The sequence below is a fragment of the Malus domestica genome, chromosome 12 (genome assembly GCF_042453785.1).
Source record: "Malus domestica chromosome 12, GDT2T_hap1".
Lineage (NCBI taxonomy): Eukaryota > Viridiplantae > Streptophyta > Magnoliopsida > Rosales > Rosaceae > Malus > Malus domestica.
Window position 1 is genome coordinate 22699153 of NC_091672.1, and position 26088 is coordinate 22725240.

Below are 26088 nucleotides of genomic sequence, written 5' to 3' on the forward strand. Positions count from 1 at the left end.
TACGCCAAAAATCACCAAATGCAAGTTTCCAGGATTGGGTAACGTGACAAAATCTTTCAACGGTTGAAAATGTATCATCACGACTTAAGGATTTTTTTAGTTCTGATTTTGATGATTTTTACAACCACACTCCTTGACCCTAGAAGAATGCAATGAATTGCCCCGATATCAATTTGAAATATTTACACTAGTGGTTATTACAAAATTTTACGTTCTACTTAATAAAAGTATAGAATAAACTTTTAAGTGTTTGTTGAATCCATTGTTTTCATAAGATACACAGTCTATGAAAGTAATTTCAACGATCCAACTATCAAACTTGTTTGAATATAGTACGAGATCTCATTGTTCCAACTATCAAACTTTTAAGTGTTTGTTGAATCCATTGTTCCCACAATTTTTTGCCAAAATTTAACTGCGCTGTATTTCTATGCAACCTTTGCCTGACAGGCCACCTAAGTTTGCCCGATGAAGGTTTAGACCCTTGCTTGACAAATTGGTTCGTCTGGCAAAGGTCTGATATATTATAATAGGCTCAAAACCTTATTTTTCTTCCTCGCAACGTCGTTTCTGCTCCTCTTTCTGTGTTGTCTCACTCTGCCCTTGTGGTATCTATCTCTTTGCCCTTTTTGTGCTTTCTCTGTCTTCTCTTGCTCTCTCTCTATTGCCCTTTCACTCACTCCACTCTCACCGTCATGTTCAAATTCCTAAATAATCAATTCAAAGGTATGTTTGCTCATTGCTTTGATTTATATCAGTTGTGTTATTGTAATGATTGATGGGGCCATATTATTCTAAAATATTGTGAAGTTTGTGAAATGACATACCCGACCTAGAATGTCCAACAGGACACTCGAATCGTGATTCTTGGCCGACACCTAGAAGGTGACGAAACCATAAAGTGATGGTGATGTGGAAAGTGCAAGTAAATTAAAACATAAACCAACTAATAGCAGAGTGCACAGTGTGCGAATTAGAAACCTTTGTTGGAAGGAAAATTTTATTCAAACTCATTTATCTTCTTTCTACACCCAACTTATTTTTTTTTGTCTTCAAACTTTAATTGTGTCCAACAATTCTCTCTCTACACCCAAAATGAAAAAGAACAAAAAGTAAAAAATAAAATTCCAGTACAAAAAACTATGGGCCACCCCATCTCTCCAAACCCCAACTGCTCCCAATTTCTACCCTTCCCCACCACTTCCCCTACCACCTACAATGAAAATTCTTAAAATTTCAGCCATCACTACCCCTCTCCCGATCTTTCCCCAACCACATAACAACTTCATCTTCCGCGCAGTCCTTTTAACACGCCGAATTCCATGAAACTATCGATCAGTTAAATCTAACTGTGTTGGACCATCAAGTGTGCTATATGCGTAGAATCATAATTTTAATGTTATCATGAATTTTGTTTTTTTAAATATTGTCATGAATTTCTTTTGTTCTTTTTAATGGTGGGTCGTTAGGGGTTAAGGTTCTCCAAATTTTCAAATTGTTGTGTGTGGTAGGGAAAGTCTGCCGGCGCAAGGGGGTGGTTGGGGTTTGGACAGATGTGGTGGCTAGAGTTGCCTAATGTTGGATTATTTATTTATTTATTCTATTCTTGTTGAGTGTAAAAAGAGAATTATTTGGCACATTTGAAATTTCAAGATAAAAAAATGATAAGTTGGGTGTAGAAAGAGAATAAATGGGTCTACACTAATTAGGATAAAGGAGAAATATTGTATTAAAAATACAAACTAATTTATGGTTGTAAAACGTGTGAAACAACATCCTGAAATTAAGGAAAATACATTGATCGTGCTTTAAAGCCAACACTACTCCATGGACGTGAGGAACTAGAGGCAATAGTTATCAAAGCAACCCACCGCGATAGATGAGAGTTGGTTGTTGTTGCTTCTATTTAAAGGAATTCCCTGCTCACAAAGAAATAATTTGGAGTACCAGGGTCTATCACTATAAGAACATAACATCTTGAGTGAGTAGAAATGTCTCTGTGAGTCTAAAATGCCTATGTGAGTCTTCATGGCCCCTGGAAGAGGAGGGTAACTGTGGCTTGCCACCAGTTGTCCCCTTTTTAAAAAAGAAAGAAAACTACTGCAGTGGCTGCTCGAGGTAAGTCTTCGTTCATGTACTCTAGTTGTGATCTTGGGATTGTGCTAACAATAATTAATTAGGGTTTATTCTTACACCCTTATCACACAAGTGATGCCAGAGCATAAATACACAACAGTAAAGATAAAGTAGAGATATTTCTAGTGAAAGGAGGAATCCTCCCACAAGTGACAAACTCTCATAGGAGACCATTAGGATTGAAAGAGACATATATGAGAAAAATGTGACACGGTGCAAAGAAAAATGCCCTTATTTTCATAAAGAGGGTTCTCTCTCTCAAAATTTTATCATCAATATGAGTTGGACAATTTTTACAAAATCAAAACAATTGATCAGAAAAGTTCCTAATCCTCCTACAAAAATGAGAATATTTTTTCTTAGCACCTTCAAGTGATGGTGATGCTCATTTAACATTGATATATGAGTTTAAATTCGAGATTTGTGCAGTGGATAAACATAAATCTCAAAATTTAAACTCATCCAATGATGATGAATAAAGTCTGAGCATCACCACCACTTAAAGGTGGTGAACAAAAATACACCCTATAAAAATATGGGTTTTTATCACAAGTGGTCCCTGAAATTGACCTTCACCATCAAGATGGTCCCTGAAATTAAAAATCAATCAATGTAGTTCCTGAAAATAGGCGTCGCAAATCAATGTGGTCATTCCGTTACAATTCTGTTAAAAATTCCGTTAAAAGCTAATGTAGCACATAAATAGGCCCCATAAAATTTACGGATTTTTACCACAAATGATCCTTGAAATTGACCCATAACATCAAGATGGTCCCTGAAATTGACCCACACCATCAATATGGTCACTAAAATTGAAAATCAATCAATATAGTCATTGAAAATAGTTGTCGCAAATCAATATGATCATTCCACCACAATTCTGTAAAAAAAAACTTTGTTATATGCTAATGTGGGTTTAATAATTAATTAAAAAAATTGTCTAAATACCTTTTTGCATAATGGATTTTTTTTTTCCTTATAGTAGGGTCTACTCCGAAGAGAGATCACTTCCATAAATTCTCAAAGGCACAAGGCTTAACCAAGGCCTAAGAGGGTGTGTGGAAATAGTTTTCAACCAACAATGGACACACATCGGTTATAACCTCATTATCTCAAGGCAGACCTCGTCATTCTTCGCATCACCAGACCACCAGGGAAGTGTCGAACAAGCTCTCCAAGATTAAGGTTGTGAGGATGTTGATTGCCTAAATGTTAACGATGATGTCCCAAAAGTCGTTACCAATGGGTCAAGTTATCACCAAAGGTGATCTCAATCTAGGTTTGATTCGGTGAAGGGTATTGAAGTGTGTAAAGATGGGTGTATTGAGATGTTTTTATAGAGAATAGAAAGCAAAGGAGGTATATAAATGTGGACTAAGATCGGAGGTGATTGCAGGACTAGGTTTTTGGGTTGACAATTTTTTTATTAACCATTAAATTATTTAAGCCTATTTGTAATTTTTTTTTTAATTTAATTAGACTTGTGTGACCCATTTATGTGTCACATTAGCATATAACAAAACTTTTGACAGAATTGTGACGGAAGAACTACATTGATTTGAGACACTTACTTGCGGGACTACATTGATCAATTTTCAATTTTAGGGACCATTTTGATGTCGCGGGTCAATTTCAAGAACCGTTTTGATGTCGTGGGTCAATGTCAATGATCATTTGTGAGAAAAAATGACTTATAGGGTCCATTTATGTGCCACATCAACATTTAACAGATTTTTTAACATAATTGTGACGGAATGACCACATTGATTTGCGACACCTATTTTCAGGAACTACATTAATTGATTTTCAATTTTATGGACCATCCGAATGGGTCGCGAGTTTGTTGTCCCAAATTACGTGTCTCATTTGTGTCTCTTCTTTAGTTTTGAGACACTTGTCCTCCATTTAACTTTAAAACTTAACAATGTTACTATGCATAAAATTTAATTAAAATTAAAAAAACTATAAAAAAAAAACCACTGTTGAAACTCATCATCTCCAATCTCCCTACAATCCATCCCCCAATCTCCTGCAATCCTTCAAAAGAAGGCCTTAAACCCCGTGGAAACTCATCATCCTTATCGTCCTAGTCAACCCCATCAATCCAATCACTTATCACAGTCCTCAATCTCATAACCCGTAGGAGAATCCACAATCCCAAGACGTCCCCCCAAATCATTTGTGTCTCTGCCGCTAATTCAACCTAAAAAACCCATAACCCACAATCCTCTCTTGACGACGAAGAAGACGACCCTTAACCGGTGGGTTGTGGGAGACTAAACTGGGTTTTTGATTTGATCCATAAGAAGAAGATGATGATGATGGGTTGGTGCATAAAGAGACCGGCAATTGGGAGCAAAAAGGGTCGGTGATTAGGGCAAGGGGTGGCTGTTGGGGTGGTGAGTTGTTGTGGGTTTATTACTTTATTTGTTTTCTTTAATTTTTTAATTTTTATTAATTTTTTAATTTTTATTAATTTTTTAATTTTTATTAATTTTATAGGAAAAAAAAAGTTAATAGTGTTTCTATAGGGTTAAATTGAGTGACACGTGTTACAAAATTACATAAGGAGACACAAATGAGACATGAACTAGGGGATAGCAAACCCATAACCATCTGAACGGTAGGAATCAATTTCAGAGACCATTTGTGATAAAAACCTCAAAAATATTGGAGAGAGTTAATATATGTGTTACGAAGTAATGATATTAGGACACATGGTAAGTAGCATGTCAATAGCCAATTAAGATTTGATTATTAATAATTTCATTAACTTTGAATTTTGTAGAACTCATGTTTTTCATATTGATCTGTACAACGTGATACAACTCCTTTTAAACATAGATGCCTACTCGTTCTCTACTCTACAAACACATGACAGCAGATAGGTTTCCCTGGACAGAAATCAAGATAGAGTGTCCACATTTTTGTGAGAATGTTTTTATATTCCTATTATTTTCATAGCGGAAGATATTGTATTTTTTGTTTGTCTATTTTTTTTTTTTTTGGCGAACAGGAATCAATAACAACCGGGCAAAGATGCCAAAGATACACAGAAGCCTACCCCGAGGCCAAAGCAAGCAACAAACAACTAAGGAAAAGCAGTACAAAGAGGTACAACCGACATCGCACCAAATGCTAAAAATGTCACTCCTCATACTGCTAGGAAGAAATTAATGGGGACAAGGAAGACCATCATTACACAGAACATGAACAAGAGAGGATGGGGGTCTGTTGACCCAAACATTATCACATACCTCCCTACTTTGCCGCAACGCCAGACGATCCGCAGCCATATTTGCCGATCTTGGAGTCCAAGACCAGCGGCAGTCATTAAAAGCCTCCCCCATTCTTTTGCATCGCGCCAGAATTGGAAAAGCTTCCCAACTACCCCTCGTATCCGAGTCTCGAATACAGGATATTGATTCCTGAGAATCAGATTCCACGATGACAAAATTCCATCCCATACTTCTTCCAAGCTCACACCCATGCAGCACTGCCAAAGCTTCTGCCACAGCCACAGACGAGGCCGTGACCCTCCTCCTGATCGCTGCCATAAACCTGCCCTCATCGTCCCGAGCCACCACCCCCACAAAACCAGGAGCTCCACTCCTTAACCAGCTCGCATCCACATTAATTTTTATAAAACCCACACAAGGAGGAGACCACTGCACATCAGAAGCCAAACCATTGACAGAAATAGGCAAACTACATACCGTAGCCTGATTATATTCCTTAAAAGCAGCCACAGATTGGTTGATGACTGCGATGATCTGTCGAGGAACTATAGGTTGTTGATTGAACAGAAAACTGCATCTCGCCTTCCATATAAACCAACAAGTTGTAGCAACATATGAAAGCATATCGTTCCGCACACCCGACTGCCCATTAGCTAAACCAACAATACTGCCCAACCAAACCGCCCAACTTGTGACCGCATCCCTCCGCAATCCTCTAATTAACCTTAACCCAATCCAAACCTCCTCAACCCACGAACATTGGAGAAATAGATGTACCAAAGATTCCTCATACCTATTGCAAATAGGGCAGAGAGTAGACGAAGAGGATCGACGCATAAACAAATTTACTTTCGTGGCCACTGCCTCTTGTAAGGACCTCCATATGAAGGATCTGATTTTTGGCTGAACCTCAAGCTTCCAAACACACTTCCAAACCTGTTTTGGGATGAGGGCAGATCGGTGAGGGTTTCCAATTCGTTGCTGGATATTCCTGGTCATAGCCCAATGATATCCTGATTTGACAGAATAGATTCCATTCTTCACAAAAGGCCACACTAATCTGTCATTCGAACTCGGATCACCTGAATGTGTCTCGTAAATCGCCTTGATCTCCTCCTCCACCAGAAAGGGTTTAAGGAAATCAATCTCCCAGCTACCATAATCAGTGCTTAACAAAGAATTTACCCTGAGATTTAAAGAAACAGGAACTGACCCCAGGGGAGATGGATGACCAGAAGGGATTGAAGGCAGCCATTTATCCACCCAGACTCTGACATCCTTTCCATTCATTATCTGCCAGTGAGCGCCACCCCGAATTATTTCTCTACCAACCAGGAGGCTTGACCAAGCCCATGATGCTCTTCCACCCCTCTTCGCGTCGAAGAAAGAGCAGTTGGGGAAGTATCGGCCTTTAATGACCGACGCCCACAAAGAGTTTGGTTCCGATAACAGCCGCCAACACTGTTTCGCCAAAAGAGCGTTGTTGAACTCCGTGAAGCACCTCAAGCCAAGCCCACCTTCTTCTTTCGACTTCCCCATTTGTTCCTTTGAAACCCAGTGAATCCGGTTTTCCCCATCATTCTGCCCCCACCAAAATTTGGATATCAAAGCATCCAGATCATTGCAAAAAGTCTTCGGAAACTTGAAGAGATTCATAGGATAAGCCGGAACTGCTTGCGCCACTGCCTTAATTAAAACTTCCCGCCCCGCTTGTGAGATAGTGGAGCGTTTCCATCCTTGAATTTTGCCTAAAAGCCTTCCTTTTACATACGCAAGGCCACTTCTTTTTGATCTACCCCAGATGGCCGGCACTCCCAGATAAACTCCCGGGTTCCCAACTTTCTCCATCCCAAGAATGGTGGCCAGTTGGAGAGCTAACTGATCCGGCACGTTCCCCGTAACACAAGAGGCGGGAAAAGTTAGATCCTGAGACTGTCAAAGTTTTATCTTGACTCCTATTAATTGCCATCATTCCCAATAACCCGGCCGCAGCCCACCCCCACCACCCAGTGGCCAGAAATTTGAACCACTTTGGTATGGGCTTCTTTTAATCCATGAAGCAATCATACATCGATCGAACACACGTTTCAATACATAGATCAAGCCATGAGCTTTCCTAGATATAAAAACTCGAGCAACATGACGTCACATCACAATTTTTTCATTTAAGTCTTCAATAAGTTTTTCCAGGTTCTTATACGAAGAGCCATCTTCGCTAACAGCATGGCGAGCCAACTTTGCAAAATTATCCACTGACTTGAAAATCTGCTCTCTTTGATCGCCTTCTTCCATCAATGCTCTTACCATCTTCTCCACCGTAGACCTATCACACGTGTCTTTCATATCGAGCCCGATCTTCCAGCCTTCACCAACCCATCTACTATTCACCTGTTGGTCTGCTAATTGTGGCCAACAAAGCATCGGAACTCCCGCCCAAATGCCCTCAATGGTCGAGTTCCAGCCGCTGTGAGTCCAAAACCCTCCGACAGCTTTGTGGGCCAGTACCTCTTCTTGTGGAACCCACTCCGCTATATACCCCCTTTCTTTAGTACCATCCTCCAACTCCACCGGAGTTGCACGCTCCTCTTGCCCACTCGAAAGCATATCCGACCGAACTACCCACAAAAAAGGCTTGCCACTGTTGATTAAACCGTGCCAAAACTCCAGTAACTGGACGCGGCTCAGCTTTGCCAAACTCCCAAAGCTGACGAAAATAACGGACCCCGACTGTTGGGAGTCGAGCCACGCCATGCAACGTCGGTCTTCGTGGCGCAAGGAGGAAACGGAGGATGATAGATCGTCTCCCACACGAGATTTGAGAAGGGCATGGAAAGGGCCTAAGGTGTAAATTTTGGGAAAGCGAGTGGCGATCTGGGAGAGTATTAAGGGTTCTAGGTCGTCGAAGGTGTTGAGTATGATCGCAGAGACTCGAGTAATGGCCTCAATTTGCTCCATGAAAAATTTAAAACTTGGATGGTCAATTGGCATTCTGCAAAAACTCGGTAGATCCCGTAGTCGCAGAAGAGCTTCCATCCCTGGAATGTCCCTAATCGGGTGATCCATGTCCTGATCTGTTTCAACACGAGAAGCATATATATAGTGTTCAGCTCAAAAAACACTGAAGCAGTATACTAGCAAGGATACAAAATACACCTGAACTAGTAAAAACCAGTTTCACATGTCACATAGGAATTGTTTTTAACATTTTAAATTATCGTTATCAACTCGCTTTTTTTTCACTAACAAGAGCATTTGTAACTTTTTCAGAGATTTGTGTTTTTTTTTAAAATGCTTTCACTGGGATAATTTTGTCGGGAAAATGATCTTAGCATTTAGTATAAGAAAGAAAAGCTAGTATATGACATTATTGTCAACTAAGGTCAATTTGATAACTATTTCATTTTTTTTTTCATTTTTTATTTTTATTTTTTAGATTGAAAACGTGTAAGAGATGTTACCTAGCTAAGTTTTGAAATCTTTCTCACCCACAATTTGTATTAATTAAAAGGAAATATCTCTTATATAAAACAAACAAAAATAACAAAAAATGTACAAGAATTAAAAAGAAGAGTGACAGATATCACCATAAGGATTTTATCAAAATACAGATAAAATCAGAATTCTGGGAAATTAAAGTTTTATAAGAAAAGAAAAGAAGAGTGACAGTGATCACCTTGGAAGGGAAGCTGGCCTTGTTGAATGAGGTCGGGAATGCATGAATAACACCAGAAGCTGCAAGCGCTCACCGTGCGGAGGGCAAATACGGGAATTCCCACCTCCTCCGCCATGTCAATCGCGAAACACATGATCCCATCTATTATGACACAACTCAAGGGAGGACGGGGAGTGGTGGTGGCGCCACACGACTCGTTGTCCTTTTTGGTTAAGGTTATAAGAAGGTCACGCAGGAGTGGCTTGGTTACGGACCTGAGCGACGAGACGATGTCGTCTAGGGGGGGAATGGTGCGGGGGTGGTCCGGTGGGAGGCCATCGGGTATGGACTCGAAGTGGAGGGTTGGGAAGCGGGCGGAGAGGGCACGGCGTTGGGTGAGGAGACGATGGTTGTGCTCCGTACTGAGGAAGGTAACGTGGATGCCAGCGTGGCATAGCAGCTGCGCAAAGCTCAGCATCGGAGTGATGTGGCCTTGTGCTGGGAACGGCAACAATAGTACGTGTGCAGCAGATTCAGATTCCTCCATCTCCGCCGACATCCACTGTGCGGCTGTGTCTATTAATATATGTGAGGTTGGAATGAAGCTCAACTTAAAACCCTAATCCAGTGTTCATCACTTCTCAACTGTAAGTAAAGACAGGGTCGGCCCAGGCCCAGTGCAGGCAGGGGACCGTCCAGGGCCCAGAAAAATTAGGAGCATCAAAATTATTAGGGTGGTATATTTATATATGTTATTATAAGAGTATAAATGTATAAAATTTGGTTCAAAGAAATAGAAATTTAACTAGAAGTGGTGGTCTGTCATTTGAAAATAATGAGGAGGTCTTGGGTTCAAAACACCATATGTGCTTATTTACTTTTCATTTTTTACAAATTTCATTTCATAAGAGTATAAATTTATAAAATTTGGTAAAAGGATCAAGAAGTCTAATTAGAAACAATGATTTTTGTTGTTTAAAATTAATAAGAGGTTCTAAGTTCGAAATGCTATGTGCATGTTTATTCTTTTCAATTTTTACAAATTTTTGTTTGGTTGTTAATTTATTTTTAGTTACTATCTAGTAGATATGTGGGTTGTTATATTTAAATATTTGTTTTAATTCAAATCTAATCTTCAACAAAGAATAATACGTAGACCAAATTTGCAAATTATATGACATGTCATCAAAATGTTTAATTTAGTGCCCATTCATTAATAATAAATATCAATTAAAGACTCGAAAATATCATTATTTTTTAGTCCCATATTGACAATGTTAGTAAATAAGAAAAAAAAACACCTCACAATTTATTCAAAAACACATTCAAAGTTCAGATGGAAAACAAAACTCATCATCTATCTACTTGTAAGCCCGAAGTTTTTTTGTTTCCCTCTCTCAATACAAAATAAATTAGTCTTTATGTGTTTCTAAATTATTGAGTTTGAAGTGTTTTTCTAAGTAAATTTTATCAATGTCTTACGTGTGAAAATAAATAATTTTCTTACATGAAGTTAGGGCACTTTTTTTACTTCGCCCGGGCCTCAAAAATCTCTGGACCGGCCCTGAATAAAGAAAGGATAAATAATGAGTGGCAATCATAGCCTTAACGAGTATCGGCGGCCTTTCTCATATTAGGGACGAATGACAGTGTCCACTAATTAAAGGAGTCATCTATTGAGATACTTTGGCATGGATAAACGCAGTCAGTCCCACAAACACAAACATATAGGGGCCGCTTGTTTGCCTTCTTTAGCTCTCACTAGATTGGATAGGATTAAAGATTAATGCAATCCATGTTTGTTCGCTCGCCGGTCTTAGCATGTCCCCCTCCCCCCCCCCCAAAAAAAAACTATGGGACTAGCTAAGACGCCTCTCTCTGCTCTTGCGTCTTGTCTTCGCTCTCGCATGCTCTCTCAACTGCTCTCGTTTGAGTCCCTTCCGTCTCTCATCGCCCCAAACCCAGATCATGTCCTCTCTCTCTCTCATCACCCTGCTCGATGCCGATGCTGATCTACACGACCCAACCTCGAGGAGGTGAGATTTTTTACTAGTCGGTCTTGGTTCGCGACCCAGACTCAAGTCAGGACCGGAATCATAGTGTCGTTGTTGGGTATACAAGGAACGCAGCTGGGATTTCGATTTCGATTGAAATTGAAATTTTGATTGTTTGTGTTTTGGGAGCTTTATCGATTCAAATGGAGGAGAAAGATGTAGTTGCAAGTAGTGGAATTTGGACGGAGAGCTTTATCAATTGTAATGAAGGAAAAGCTGTGAATTTTTATTTTTTTGGTCAAAAGGTAAGGAAAAGTTATGATTGGAATCTATGGAGTTTGGAAGGAAAAAAGGAGAGGGAAGAGAGGTTTCAGGAGTGCTCTAGAACCGGAAAAAAAATAGAAAAAGAAAAAAAAAAGAACTAATTTTATTATTTTTATTATCCTGCTTATTAGTCCGAGACTACACCAAATACTTCACTAAGCTAGTCCAGCTTAGTCTAGTCTAAGCCAGTCCAGCTTAGTCCTTGAAGCTAGTCTAGTCCAAGACAATCTAGTACAACAAACGCATACGTATGGTACAAACATCTCAAATCCGTGCCTATTGCACAATATAATTATAACAAAATAAATCCAAATCCATAGAATACCAAATCTACTCCCACGCAGGTTGTATGCAATGAATATACTATATTTACATTCATCACGGAAATACATAGTTATCATTGTATCTCAAATCGGTGTCGAAAAATTTAAGCAACGATGTGGAAATAAGGGGTGAAGTCTAAACTTCACCCCATATCCACGATATTTCTATAAATCAGTCAATTTCTTCAATATTTTCTATATCCTGAAAAAAATTTCGGCAGAAAATTTGCAAATCGTTTTCTCGGGAGACACAAAATGAATGACGTATATCCTTTATTCCCTCTTTTAACATGAATTATTTTTTAGTTTTCATCTATACAATCTAGGGTTTCAAGATGAAAATTTCAATTAAATTAGTATAATTGATTCGTTTTAGTGCAATGGTTTATTTTATTATTTTATTACTTAGCATTAGAAAGAAGTTTCATTCGCGCATATCACATACTTTATTTTACACAATCTAATCATTAATTTATGATTCATAGATATGTTGTGGCTTCATATGACATTCCCTAAACAATAACTTTAAATATTCATGTTTTTGAGCAAATTTTCATCATTTCCATCGAAGGCAATCGATATCGATATTGGTATTGATATCTCCATCGGTATTTCAATAAATATGCATATCAATATTTCCACCGATACTGATATTTTAAACACTGGATGCGAGAAAACAATTACATCACACAATTCATTCGATTCGACAGCCAAAAATTAAGAGAATGTGTGTGAAGTAAAAATGGGTGTGTGGATAACACACCCCTTCTTAATTTTGACATCTAGTCTCACTCTTTGGCGTCAAACCCATTTATGCAATTAATATTTTCCACTTGCAAATGGATTGTAGCTCAGTTGTTTAAAAGTGTTTGCCTTACATTCGATATTTTTTGTTCGAAGCTCCCACAACCAGAAATTACCATTTGCTCAACGAAGTTTTGCCTGACTAACCACCTTACGTCGACAAAGAAACATTATCCAATGGAATAAAAAATTTGGTTGGGCAAAATTGGTCTACAATTTGGTTTTTTTTTTTTCTAGAAATTTATGGCAAACACGTTTGAAAGACAAAGTAACCTTCGTCAGGCAAAGTTTTCGTGCCAAAGAAAAAATATTGGCACGTGTTATGCCATCTTTTGCCCGACGGAAAACCTATTTGTCAATGAGCTTAACTTGGCCCAACAAACCATTTCGTCGAGCAAACCCCTATTTATTAAAAATTTTGTTGGTCACTTATCCTTTTTCTTGGTGACTTAGGGTTTAGGGTTTATATTTCATCAATCAAAATGAAATATTTCGTCAGGCAAAGGTGATGGACATTTTTGCATATTCAATTCCTTTAATGATTTTCACAATCTACGAAACTATTTTCAATGATCCAACCGTCAAACTTGTTTGAATATACTCCGATATCGCATACGCCAAAGTTACCAAATTCAGGTTTTCAGGATTAGATAACGGCACGAAATCCTTCGATGGTTGAAAATGTATCATCCCGATTTAAGGTTTTTTTTAGCTCCAATTTTGATGATTTTTTACAAATACAATCCTCAACCCGAGAAGAATAAAATGAATGGACCTGATCATCAATTTAAAATATTTTCACTGGTAGTTACCACAAAATCTTACATTCTACTTAATAAAAGTATATAATAAACTCTAAGTGTTTGTTGCCGCTTAGTACTACGGTTTAGTAGTATTCCTCTTCACTTGTAAGTGAGAAGTCTTATGTTCGATTCTCGTCAAAGGCGAATTTGAACCACATTATTGCTAGCTCATTGTGAGACTCAACCTGCTCTCCCACCCGTTAACTATAGATGATATCGTTTGTTCAAAAAAAAAAAAAAACTCTAAGTGTTTGTTGAATCTATTGTTTTCATGGGATATGTAATGTACGAAACTAATTACAGCTATCTAACGGTCAAACTTATTTGTATATACTTCGAAATCGTGTACGCCAAAAATCACCAAATGCAAGTTTCCAGGATTGGGTAACGTGACAAAATCTTTCAACAGTTGAAAATGTATCATCACGACTTAAGGATTTTTTTTAGTTCTGATTTTGATGATTTTTACAACCACACTCCTTGACCCTAGAAGAATGCAATGAATTGCCCCGATATCAATTTGAAATATTTACACTAGTGGTTATTACAAAATTTTACGTTCTACTTAATAAAAGTATAGAATAAACTTTTAAGTGTTTGTTGAATCCATTGTTTTCATAAGATACACAGTCTATGAAAGTAATTTCAACGATCCAACTATCAAACTTGTTTGAATATAGTACGAGATCTCATTGTTCCAACTATCAAACTTTTAAGTGTTTGTTGAATCCATTGTTCCCACAATTTTTTGCCAAAATTTAACTGCGCTGTATTTCTATGCAACCTTTGCCTGACAGGCCACCTAAGTTTGCCCGATAAAGGTTTAGACCCTTGCTTGACAAATTGGTTCGTCTGGCAAAGGTCTGATATATTATAATAGGCTCAAAACCTTATTTTTCTTCCTCGCAACGTCGTTTCTGCTCCTCTTTCTGTGTTGTCTCACTCTGCCCTTGTGGTATCTATCTCTTTGCCCTTTTTGTGCTTTCTCTGTCTTCTCTTGCTCTCTCTCTCTATTGCCCTTTCACTCACTCCACTTTCACCGTCATGTTCAAATTCCTAAATAATCAATTCAAATGTATGTTTGCTCATTGCTTTGATTTATATCAGTTGTGTTATTGGAATGATTGATAGGGCTACATTATTCTAAAATATTGTGAAGTTTGTGAAATGACATACCCGACCTGGAATGTCCAACAGGACACTCGAATCGTGATTCTTGGCCGACACCTAGAAAGTGACGAAACCATAAAGTGATGGTGATGTGGAAAGTGCAAGTAAATTAAAACATAAACCAACTAATAGCAGAGTGCACAGTGTGCGAATTAGAAACCTTTGTTGGAAGGAAAATTTTATTCAAACTCATTTATCTTCTTTCTACACCCAACTTATTTTTTTTTTGTCTTCAAATTTTGATTGTGTCCAACAATTCTCTCTCTACACCCAAAATAAAAAAGAACAAAAAGTAAAAAATAAAATTCCAGTACAAAAAACTATGGGCCACCCCATCTCTCCAAACCCCAACTGCTCCCAATTTCTACCCTTCCCCACCACTTCCCCTACCACCTACAATGAAAATTCTTAAGATTTCAGCCATCACTACCCCTCTCCCGATCTTTCCCCAACCACATAACAACTTCATCTTCCACGTAGTCCTTTTAACACACCGAATTCCATGAAACTATCAATCAGTTAAATCTAACTGTGTTGGACCATCAAGTGTGCTATATGTGTAGAATCATAATTTTAATGTTATCATGAATTTTGTTTTTTTAAATATTGTCATGAATTTCTTTTGTTCTTTTTAATGGTGGGTCGTTAAGGGTTAAGGTTCTCCAAATTTTCAAATTGTTGTGTGTGGTAGGGAAGGTCTGCCGGCGCAAGGGGGGTGGTTGGGGTTTGGACAGATGTGGTGGCTGGAGTTGCCTAATGTTGGATTATTTATTTATTTATTCTATTCTTGTTGAGTGTAAAAAGAGAATTATTTGGCACATTCGAAATTTCAAGATAAAAAAATGATAAGTTGGGTGTAAAAAGAGAATAAATGGGTCTACACTATTTAGGATAAAGGAGAAATATTGTATTAAAAATACAAACTAATTTATGGTTGTAAAACGTGTGAAACAACATCCTGAAATTAAGGAAAATACATTGATCGTGCTTTAAAGCCAACACTACTCCATGAACGTGAGGAACTAGAGGCAATAGTTATCAAAGCAACCCACCGCGATAGATGAGAGTTGGTTGTTGTTGCTTCTATTTAAAGGAATTCCCTGCTCACAAAGAAATAATTTGGAGTACCAGGGTCTATCACTATAAGAACATAACATCTTGAGTGAGTAGAAATGTCTCTGTGAGTCTAAAATGCCTAGGTGAGTCTTCATGGCCCCTGGAATAGGAGGGTAACTGTGGCTTGCCACCAGTTGTCCCCTTTTTAAAAAAGAAAGAAAACTACTACAGTGGCTGCTCGAGGTAAGTCTTCGTTCATGTACTCTAGTTGTGATCTTGGGATTGTGCTAACAATAATTAATTAGGGTTTATTCTTACACCCTTATCACACAAGTGATGCCAGAGCATAAATACACAACAGTAAAGATAAAGTAGAGATATTTCTAGTGAAATGAGGAATCCTCCCACAAGTGACAAACTCTCATAGGAGACCATTAGGATTGAAAGAGACATATATGAGCAAAATGTGACACGGTGCAAAGAAAAATGCCCTTATTTTCATAAAGAGGGTTCTCTCTCTCAAAATTTTATCATCAATATGAGTTGGACAATTTTTACAAAATCAAAAGAATTGATCAGAAGAGTTCCTAATCCTCCTACAAAAATGAGAATATTTTTTATTAGCACCTTCAAGTGATGGTGATGCTCATTTAACATTGATATATGAGTTTAAATTCGAGATTTGTGCAGTGGATAAACATAAATCTCAAAATTTAAACTCATCCAATGATGATGAATAAAGTCTGAGCATCACCACCACTTAAAGGTGGTGAACAAAAATACACCCTACAAAAATATGGGTTTTTATCACAAGTGGTCCCTAAAATTGACCTTCACCATCAAGATGGTCCCTGAAATTAAAAATCAATCAATGTAGTTCCTGAAAATAGGCGTCGCAAATCAATGTGGTCATTCCGTCACAATTCTGTTAAAAAATCCGTTAAGAGCTAATGTAGCACATAAATAGGCCCCATAAGATTTACGGATTTTTACCACAAATGATCCTTGAAATTGACCCATAACATCAAGATGGTCCCTGAAATTGACCCACACCATCAATATGGTCACTAAAATTGAAAATCAATCAATATAGTCATTGAAAATAGTTGTCGCAAATCAATATGATCATTCCACCACAATTCTGTAAAAAAAAACTTTGTTATATGCTAATGTGGGCTTAATAATTAATTAAAAAAAAATTGTCTAAATACCTTTTTGCATAATGGATTTTTTTTTCCTTATAGTAGGGTCTACTCCGAAGAGAGATCACTTCCATAAATTTTCAAAGGCACAAGGCTTAACCAAGGCCTAAGAGGGTGTGTGGAAATACTTTTCAACGAAAATGGACACACATCGGTTATAACCTCATTATCTCAAGGCAAACCTCGTCGTTCTTCGCATCACCAGACCACCAGGGAAGTGCCGAACAAGCTCTCCAAGATTATGGTTGTGAGGATGTTGATTGCCTAAATGTTAATGATGATGTCCCAAAAGTCGTTGCCAATGGGTCAAGTTATCACCAAAGGTGATCTCAATCTAGATTTGATTCAGTGAAGGGTATTGAAGTGTGTAAAGATGGGTGTATTGAGATGTTTTTATAGAGAATAGAAAGCAAAGAAGGTATAGAAATGTGGACTAAGATCGGAGGTGATTGCAGGACTGGGTTTTTGGGTTGACAATTTTTTTATTAACTATTAAATTATTTAAGCCTATTTGTAATTTTTTTTTTAAATTTAATTAGACTTGTGTGACCCATTTATGTGTCACATTAGCATATAACAAAACTTTTGACAGAATTGTGACGGAAGAACTACATTGATTTGAGACACTTACTTGCGGGACTACATTGATCAATTTTCAATTTTAGGGACCATTTTGATGTCGCGGGTCAATTTCAAGAACCGTTTTGATGTCGTGGGTCAATGTCAATGATCATTTGTGAGAAAAAATGACTTATGGGGTCCATTTATGTGCCACATCAGCATTTAACAGATTTTTTAACATAATTGTGACGGAATGACCATATTGATTTGCGACACCTATTTTCAAGGACTACATTAATTGATTTTCAATTTTATGGACCATCTGAATGGGTCGCGAGTTTGTTGTCCCAAATTATGTGTCTCATTTGTGTCTCTTCTTTAGTTTTGAGACACTTGTCCTCCACTTAACTTTAAAACTTAACAATGTTACTATGCATAAAATTTAATTAAAATTAAAAAAACTATAAAAAAAAAAAACCACTGTTGAAACTCATCATCTCCAATCTCCCTACAATCCATCCCCCAATCTCCTGCAATCCTTCAAAAGAAGGCCTTAAACCCCGTGGAAACTCATCATCCTTATCGTCTTAGTCAACCCCATCAATCCAATCACTTATCACAGTCCTCAATCTCATAACCCGTAGGAGAATCCACAATCCCAAGACGTCCCCCCAAATCATTTGTGTCTCTGCCGCTAATTCAACCTAAAAAACCCATAACCCACAATCCTCTCTTGACGACGAAGAAGACGACCCTTAACCGGTGGGTTGTGGGAGACTAAACTGGGTTTTTGATTTGATCCATAAGAAGAAGATGATGATGATGGGTTGGTGCATAAAGAGACCGGCAATTGGGAGCAAAAAGGGTCGGTGATTAGGGCGAAGGGTGGCTGTTGGGGTGGTGAGTTATTGTGGGTTTATTACTTTATTTGTTTTCTTTAATTTTTTAATTTTTATTAATTTTATAGGAAAAAAAAAGTTAATAGTGTTTCTATAGGGTTAAATTGAGTGACACGTGTTACAAAATTACATAAGGAGACACAAATGAGACATGAACTAGGGGATAGCAGACCCATAACCATCTAAACGGTAGGAATCAATTTCAGAGACCATTTGTGATAAAAACTTCAAAAATATTGGAGAGAGTTAATATATGTGTTACGAAGTAATGATATTAGGACACATGGTAAGTAGCATGTCAATAGCCAATTAAGATTTGATTATTAATAATTTCATTAACTTTGAATTTTGTAGAACTCATGTTTTTCATATTGATCTGTACAACGTGATACAACTCCTTTTAAACATAGATGCCTACTCGTTCTCTACTCTACAAACACATGACAGCAGATAGGTTTCCCTGGACAGAAATCAAGATAAAGTGTCCACATTTTTGTGAGAATGTTTTTATATTCCTATTATTTTCATAGTGAAAGATATTGTATTTTTTGTTTGTCTATTTTAGTAACACAAGAGGCGGGAAAAGTTAGATCCTGAGACTGTCAAAGTTTTATCTTGACTCCTATTAATTGCCATCATTCCCAATAACCTGGCCGCAGCCCACGCCCACCACCCAGTGGCCAGAAATTTGAACCACTTTGGTATGGGCTTCTTTTAATCCATGAAGCAATCAAGCATTGAACACACGTTGCAATACATGTTAGATAAAACCTTATCAAAAATATAAGTTAAAAAGGAGTTGTATCACGTTGTATGCTTGTTTATTTATATATATTGTGAAGGCCAGAATCCCATCGACACAAATTCACATAAAAAGACAAACCAAGAACATTAAAATCTCTTAGACAAACAAAACTTTTAATGTCGTCAAACCAAGATTTCATCTTTCTTTTATCTTACTAATATTTGGTCTGTACAAGGCATATTTTATGCACATCTTTATAATCAGATTCATTAATTCAAAACGATAAGACCCACAAAAAGCCACGGATTATTGATTACAACAATAATAGCATATGTACTAACATTCCATAACCACCCAATGAATCCTTGATTAAATATTATAAAAATTCAACATGGAATCCAACGCACAGCAGAACAATTAATAATTGTACAAGCTTTAATAGATTAATTCTATCAAATTGAGTTCAACATGTAGCCATCATTCGTTTGGCATCTACATGCCAAAGTTACGAGACCGTATGCGGCAAACATGATATTCATTACAAGAAACTCCATTCAAAGTCCAAAATTTCTCACAAACTAAGCCTGAACCCTGCTAATTTACCATCACGTATTTTGCACTTTTAATTTAATACTTTCAATTTGAATTCAAGAGCAAAAATCTTAGGCTCTGATACCACATGTTAGATAAGACCTTATCAAAAATATAAGTTAAGAGATTAAGCTCATGAACCACAAATTTATACAAGTATTAAAATCACAATTTGATAAATACAATGACAAACTAACCCGTAAAAGCAATGGAAGAATAAGCCAAATCAGACTTCAAACAGTGCACCTTCTCCTCTCTTGCAAAACCAAAAGTACTCAAACTAACAATAGGTCTTAGTTCAATATTGAGTGTATATTTTGTGAGAGCAGTGGCTTATGTTTTTATACTAAACATAGATTGCCCTATTACAATCCTACAAGGAATACAAGACCAAATCCTTGTATAAGTATGAGTTCTATTCTCGAGCCAATAGTAGAGTTTCAATCCAAACCAAAGTTGAATTAACTCTTATAAACACATTAAGACCTCTTTATACCAATCTAAAATAACAATGATTATTACTAAACTGTAAGAATCACACTCATACTCTAACATTCTACCACTTGAGTATGATTCACAACAGTAAATAATCATCTCAAATTCAATATAAAGGTGATCACAAAAGTCATTCTTCAACCACACTAGTACATAGACACAACCAGCTTACATAAACCAAAACAATGAATTTATAATTGCCTTTGCAACACAATATACAAATTTAACTTACAAATCACAATGTCCAGTTTATGTTCATAGCAATGTATCTAAGCTCAAAAGTAAACCAAGACGTCTACTCCCACTCATATAGCCACCAAATCTTTTGGATAACAAAAGCTTAACCTCACATACAACTTACCTATGCATTTTAAAGTATTGAACTTAAGAATCTTTTCTGTTACATCGCATAATTAACTCAAAAGTCACAACATACTTAATTTGCACTTTGTAATTATGTGAACCAATATAGCAAAAACCAAACCAATTTGCTTCCACTTATCTAGGCTATACTTAACACAAACAAGTTAAGTATAAGTTAATATCAACTGTATTAACTAATAGTCATTGCAATACACTGAATGTCTTATCAATGTGATCAATTGCCGCAACAAATATGCAAACAAATTCCATGATCACATTCATCCAATTTGTATTTACAACAATGTGATTTTACTTGACCAGAACAAACACATAAATTGATTTGCTCCCACTATATCAAGTTAAGTTTAGTTCCAGCAAATAGCACCAAACTTCTCATTACTTAAACAAATTAAGTAACATAAATAATTACCAATTGCTTCAATAAAACCATAATTTGGTTTTCAAGCATCCAAATGAATTATAATGGCCGGCCTAAATAACCTTATGCTTACATTCGAACGTATGATTCTCCCACTTAAGCATAAGCAGAATGTACTGCACAGCCAATAAAGAAACCGGAGATATGAACCAATTGATTCCCGATTCCTTACCAATTGCATAATTTCAGTTTAGTCAAATACACCTAAACCATTATGCAAGCAGTCTATGTATCAAAAGATAGTCACAATCCATTCGGAAAAACTTATCTCACATAAACCCAAAATCACTAGTTTCAACAATGATCAAAATCAGAATAGCAAGCACAATATTTTTGCATTCAATTTGATCCTAACTAGTTCAATATCTAGTTCAATATCCATCGAGCAAGATCGACCAAATTTTGATAATGTCTGGATATGTATGACAACAACATGTCTTGATTAAAACGAGATAATCAAGACCACTATTTCTTCTGGAGAACTCAAAGTTCATCTTCCTCCCTATTTGTGATTTCAACCAAAATATAATAGCGGAAGCATGCATCATGAAATCACAAATATACATATACAATAAGCATGCATCGATATATACATGATAAGATTAGTCGACAATCATCCAAATTAAAAATATTCATGCCTTTAATTCATTGTCAACACCATCATCAATTATATACAGATTCGTAAGCAAGTCCTTGGAGAAAATAACGATAGCCACATATCATTAATCTTATGAATTTCCAATAAGATGACAAAATAATTATTTGCTTTCCGATTCATAATAGAATATATATTTTGTAAATGGCTAAAAGTTTATTGTCACAAGACTCATTATAGGCAGTCAATAAAACATCTACCTTATATATTCATCTGTTCATATATTTTCTTGTATGCATGCATGCATCAATATGCAGAGAAACTTATGCAAGTTCCATTTGATATATATAAAAACGCATGCCCATAATTACAACGTCTATGCACGAATGCTATCTCCATATATATACAGATTTCATTCAAATATGCTATTATGTATAAATCACAAAGCAATTGGCATCCACTTTATATATGCATTTATTTTTGTCGCTTTATAATACCTCATGACTTGCATATGATATGCAGTCAAATCCATTCCAACTCAAACTTGATATAAATCAAACCAATTGAAAATCAAGAATTGACACTAAGATGTGCATGTGTAGCTCCCCGCAATTTAAATGTATCGAGATTCATACATGAAAAAATGCATACACATTGACTCTTTAATGAAAAATAGAAGAGTATATCTAGACATACACTAATTTATTTATGCAGCAAAGGATGATTCCAGACATCTCACATAAATCACAAGTTGGCATCTACAGGGATTTCGAGTTTAATCATGCCTTCACAATATATATAAATAAACAAGCATACTCGAAATAGCAAAAGCCCTAATTCATTATGCTCCAACTCATCGAACTATAATCACGCATATAGGAGAACAATTAATCATGCATGAAACAGTGAACTGAGTTACCTGAATGCATCATTGGACCCGTGTTCGTCAATCCGATTGCAATTCCTCGGTTCCAAATCAACGAAACAAATTATCCATAAATGCTCGAGACCCATCCATGCAGATTGCCATCACTCCCAATTTCCATGGACCTCATACCATTGCAAATTATCGAAGCAAATCGTCATTGTTACAAATGCGCCGAACCAAAATCATCGCCAAAGCGATGGCCAGAATCCCATCGACACAAATTCACATAAAAAGACAAACCAAGAACATTAAAATCTCTTAGACAAACAAAACTTTTAATGTCGTCAAACCAAGATTTCATCTTTCTTTTATCTTACTAATATTTGGTCTGTACAAGGCATATTTTATGCACATCTTTATAATCAGATTCATTAATTCAAAACGATAAGACCCACAAAAAGCCACGGATTATTGATTACAACAATAATAGCATATGTACTAACATTCCATAACCACCCAATGAATCCTTGATTAAATATTATAAAAATTCAACATGGAATCCAACGCACAGCAGAACAATTAATAATTGTACAAGCTTTAATAGATTAATTCTATCAAATTGAGTTCAACATGTAGCCATCATTCGTTTGGCATCTACATGCCAAAGTTACGAGACCGTATGCGGCAAACATGATATTCATTACAAGAAACTCCATTCAAAGTCCAAAATTTCTCACAAACTAAGCCTGAACCCTGCTAATTTACCATCACGTATTTTGCACTTTTAATTTAATACTTTCAATTTGAATTCAAGAGCAAAAATCTTAGGCTCTGATACCACATGTTAGATAAGACCTTATCAAAAATATAAGTTAAGAGATTAAGCTCATGAACCACAAATTTATACAAGTATTAAAATCACAATTTGATAAATACAATGACAAACTAACCCGTAAAAGCAATGGAAGAATAAGCCAAATCAGACTTCAAACAGTGCACCTTCTCCTCTCTTGCAAAACCAAAAGTACTCAAACTAACAATAGGTCTTAGTTCAATATTGAGTGTATATTTTGTGAGAGCAGTGGCTTATGTTTTTATACTAAACATAGATTGCCCTATTACAATCCTACAAGGAATACAAGACCAAATCCTTGTATAAGTATGAGTTCTATTCTCGAGCCAATAGTAGAGTTTCAATCCAAACCAAAGTTGAATTAACTCTTATAAACACATTAAGACCTCTTTATACCAATCTAAAATAACAATGATTATTACTAAACTGTAAGAATCACACTCATACTCTAACAATACATAGATCAAGCCATGAGCTTTCCTAGATATAAAAACTCGAGCAACATGACGTCACATCACAATTTTTTCATTTAAGTCTTCAATAAGTTTTTCCAGGTTCTTATACGAAGAGCCGTCTTCGCTAACAGCATGGCGAGCCAACTTTGCAAAATTATCCACTGACTTGAAAATCTGCTCTCTTTGATCGCCTTCTTCCATCAATGCTCTTACCATCTTCTCCACCGTAGACCTATCACACGTGTCTTTCATATCGAGCCCGATCTTCCAGCCTTCACCAACCCATCTACTATTCACCTGTTGGTCTGCTAATTGTGGCCAACAAAGCATCGGAACTCCCGCCCAAATGCCCTCAATGGTCGAGTTCCAGCCGCTGTGAGTCCAAAACCCTCCGACAGCTTTGTGGGCCAGTACCTCTTCTTGTGGAACCCACTCCGCTATATACCCCCTTTCTTTAGTACCATCCTCCAACTCTACCGGAGTTGCATGCTCCTCTTGCCCACTCGAAAGCATATCCGACCGAACTACCCACAAAAAAGGCTTGCCACTGTTGATCAAACCGTGCCAAAACTCCAGTAACTGGACGCGGCTCAGCTTTGCCAAACTCCCAAAGCTGACGAAAATAACGGACCCCGACTGTTGGGAGTCGAGCCACGCCATGCAACGTCGGTCTTCGTGGCGCAAGGAGGAAACGGAGGATGATAGATCGTCTCCCACACGAGATTTGAGAAGGGCATGGAGAGGGCCTAAGGTGTAAATTTTGTGAAAGCGAGTGGCGATCTGGGGGAGTATTAAGGGATCTAGGTCGTCGAAGGTGTTGAATATGATCGCAGAGACTCGAGTAATGGCCTCAATTTGCTCCATGAAAAATTTAAAACTTGGATGGTCAATTGGCATTCTGCAAAAACTTGGTAGATCCCGTCGTCGCAGAAGAGCTTCCATCCCTGGAATGTCCCTAATCGGGTGATCCATGTCCTGATCTGTTTCAACACGAGAAGCATATATATATATATATAGTGTTCAGCTCAAAAAACACTGAAGCAGTATACTAGCAAGGATACAAAATACACCTGAACTAGTAAAAAACCAGTTTCACATTTCACATAGGAATTGTTTTTAACATTTTAAATTATCATTATGAACTCGCTTTTTTTTTCCACTAACAAGAGCATTTGTAAATTTTTCAGAGATTTGTTTTTTTTTTTTTTTTTTTTTTTTAAATCTTTCACCAGGATAAAATCAAAATTCTGGGAAATTAAAGTTTTATAAGAAAAGAAAAGAAGAGTGACAGTGATCACCTTGGAAGGGAAGCTGGCCTTGTTGAATGAGGTCGGGAATGCATGAATAACACCAGAAGCTGCAAGCGCTCACTGTGCGGAGGGCAAGTACGGGAATTCCCACCTCCTCCGCCACGTCAATTGCGAAACACATGATCCCATCTATTATGACACAACTCAAAGGAGGACAGCGAATGGTGGTGGAGCGATACGACTCGTCATCCTTTTTGGCTAAGGTTATAAGCAAGTCGCGCAGGAGTGGCTTGGTTACAGACCTGAGCGACGAGCTGATGTCGTGTAAGGAGTGAATGGCGGGGGGCTGGTCCGGTGGGAGCGCATCTGGTATGGACTCGAAATGGAGGGTTGGGAAGCGGGCGGACAGGGCACGGCGTTGGGTGAGGAGACGATGGTTGTGCTCCGTACTAAGGAAGGTTACGTGGATGCCAGCGTGGCATAGCAGCTGCGCAAGGCTCAGCATCGGAGTGATGTGGCCTTGTGCTGGGAACGGCAACAATAGTACGTGTGCAGCAGATTCAGATTCCTCCATCTCCGTCGACATCCACTGTGCGACTGTGTCTATTAATATATGTGAGGTTGGAATGAAGCTCAACTTAAAACCCTAATCCAGTGTTCATCACTTCTCAACTATAAGTCAAGAAAGGATAAATAATGAGTGGCAATCGTAGCCTCAAGGAGTGTAGGCGGCCCTTCTCATATTAGGGACGGATGATAGTGTCCACTAATTAAAGGGGTCATCTATTGACATACTTTGGCACGTATACAGGCAGTCAGTCCCACAAACATCTCAAATCCGTGCCTATTGCACAATATAATTATAACAAAATAAATCCAAATCCATAAAATACCAAATCTACTCCCACGCAGCTTGTATTCAATGAATATACTGTATTTACATTCATCACGGAAATACATAGTTATCACCAAAAACACATACAACAAATATATGGATATATAAAGGGAAGAAGAGTGCCAGAATCCAGAAACTCTTGTTTGTTTTTTTTTTTTTTTTTTGGTAAAGAAATTCCTCCATTTACTTTTGTTGGTTTTGGTAGGTTAGGAGATAAATTAGGAGAGATGCTGCTCCCGTTTATTATTACGTCCTCACAAACCTTACGTTTAGCAAAATATCAAGCCTAAGACATGGATTACTAACTTGAATGACATGGAACATGTGTTAAGTGCTTTCAAATACCATTATGAAAGTTATACGTTTTACTCAAAAT

The 26088-nt window shown here is 37.3% G+C and overlaps 2 protein-coding genes across 3 annotated transcripts; both read right to left on the minus strand.

The window, feature by feature from the left end:
• Positions 1-7470: 7470 nt before the first annotated feature.
• Positions 7471-10714, minus strand: LOC139189949 (7-deoxyloganetic acid glucosyltransferase-like). Of its 2 annotated transcripts, XM_070809309.1 has the most exons (3): positions 10591-10714; positions 9049-9672; positions 7471-8446 (listed from the first exon to the last, which is right to left on the minus strand). In XM_070809309.1, exons 2-3 carry the CDS (start codon positions 9584-9586, stop codon positions 7521-7523), a joined length of 1464 nt encoding a protein of 487 aa, XP_070665410.1. In that variant the 5' UTR covers positions 9587-9672; positions 10591-10714; the 3' UTR covers positions 7471-7520. The 2 variants fall into 2 exon arrangements, with proteins under 2 accessions (XP_070665410.1, XP_070665409.1); XM_070809308.1 differs by lacking the exon at positions 10591-10714 and having other exon boundaries at positions 9049-9881.
• Positions 10715-23305: 12591 nt separating this feature from the next.
• LOC139189950 (7-deoxyloganetic acid glucosyltransferase-like) lies at positions 23306-25637 on the minus strand. Its single transcript, XM_070809310.1, has 2 exons — positions 24866-25637; positions 23306-24547 (listed from the first exon to the last, which is right to left on the minus strand). Exons 1-2 carry the CDS (start codon positions 25401-25403, stop codon positions 23622-23624), a joined length of 1464 nt encoding a protein of 487 aa, XP_070665411.1. The 5' UTR covers positions 25404-25637; the 3' UTR covers positions 23306-23621.
• Positions 25638-26088: the final 451 nt, after the last annotated feature.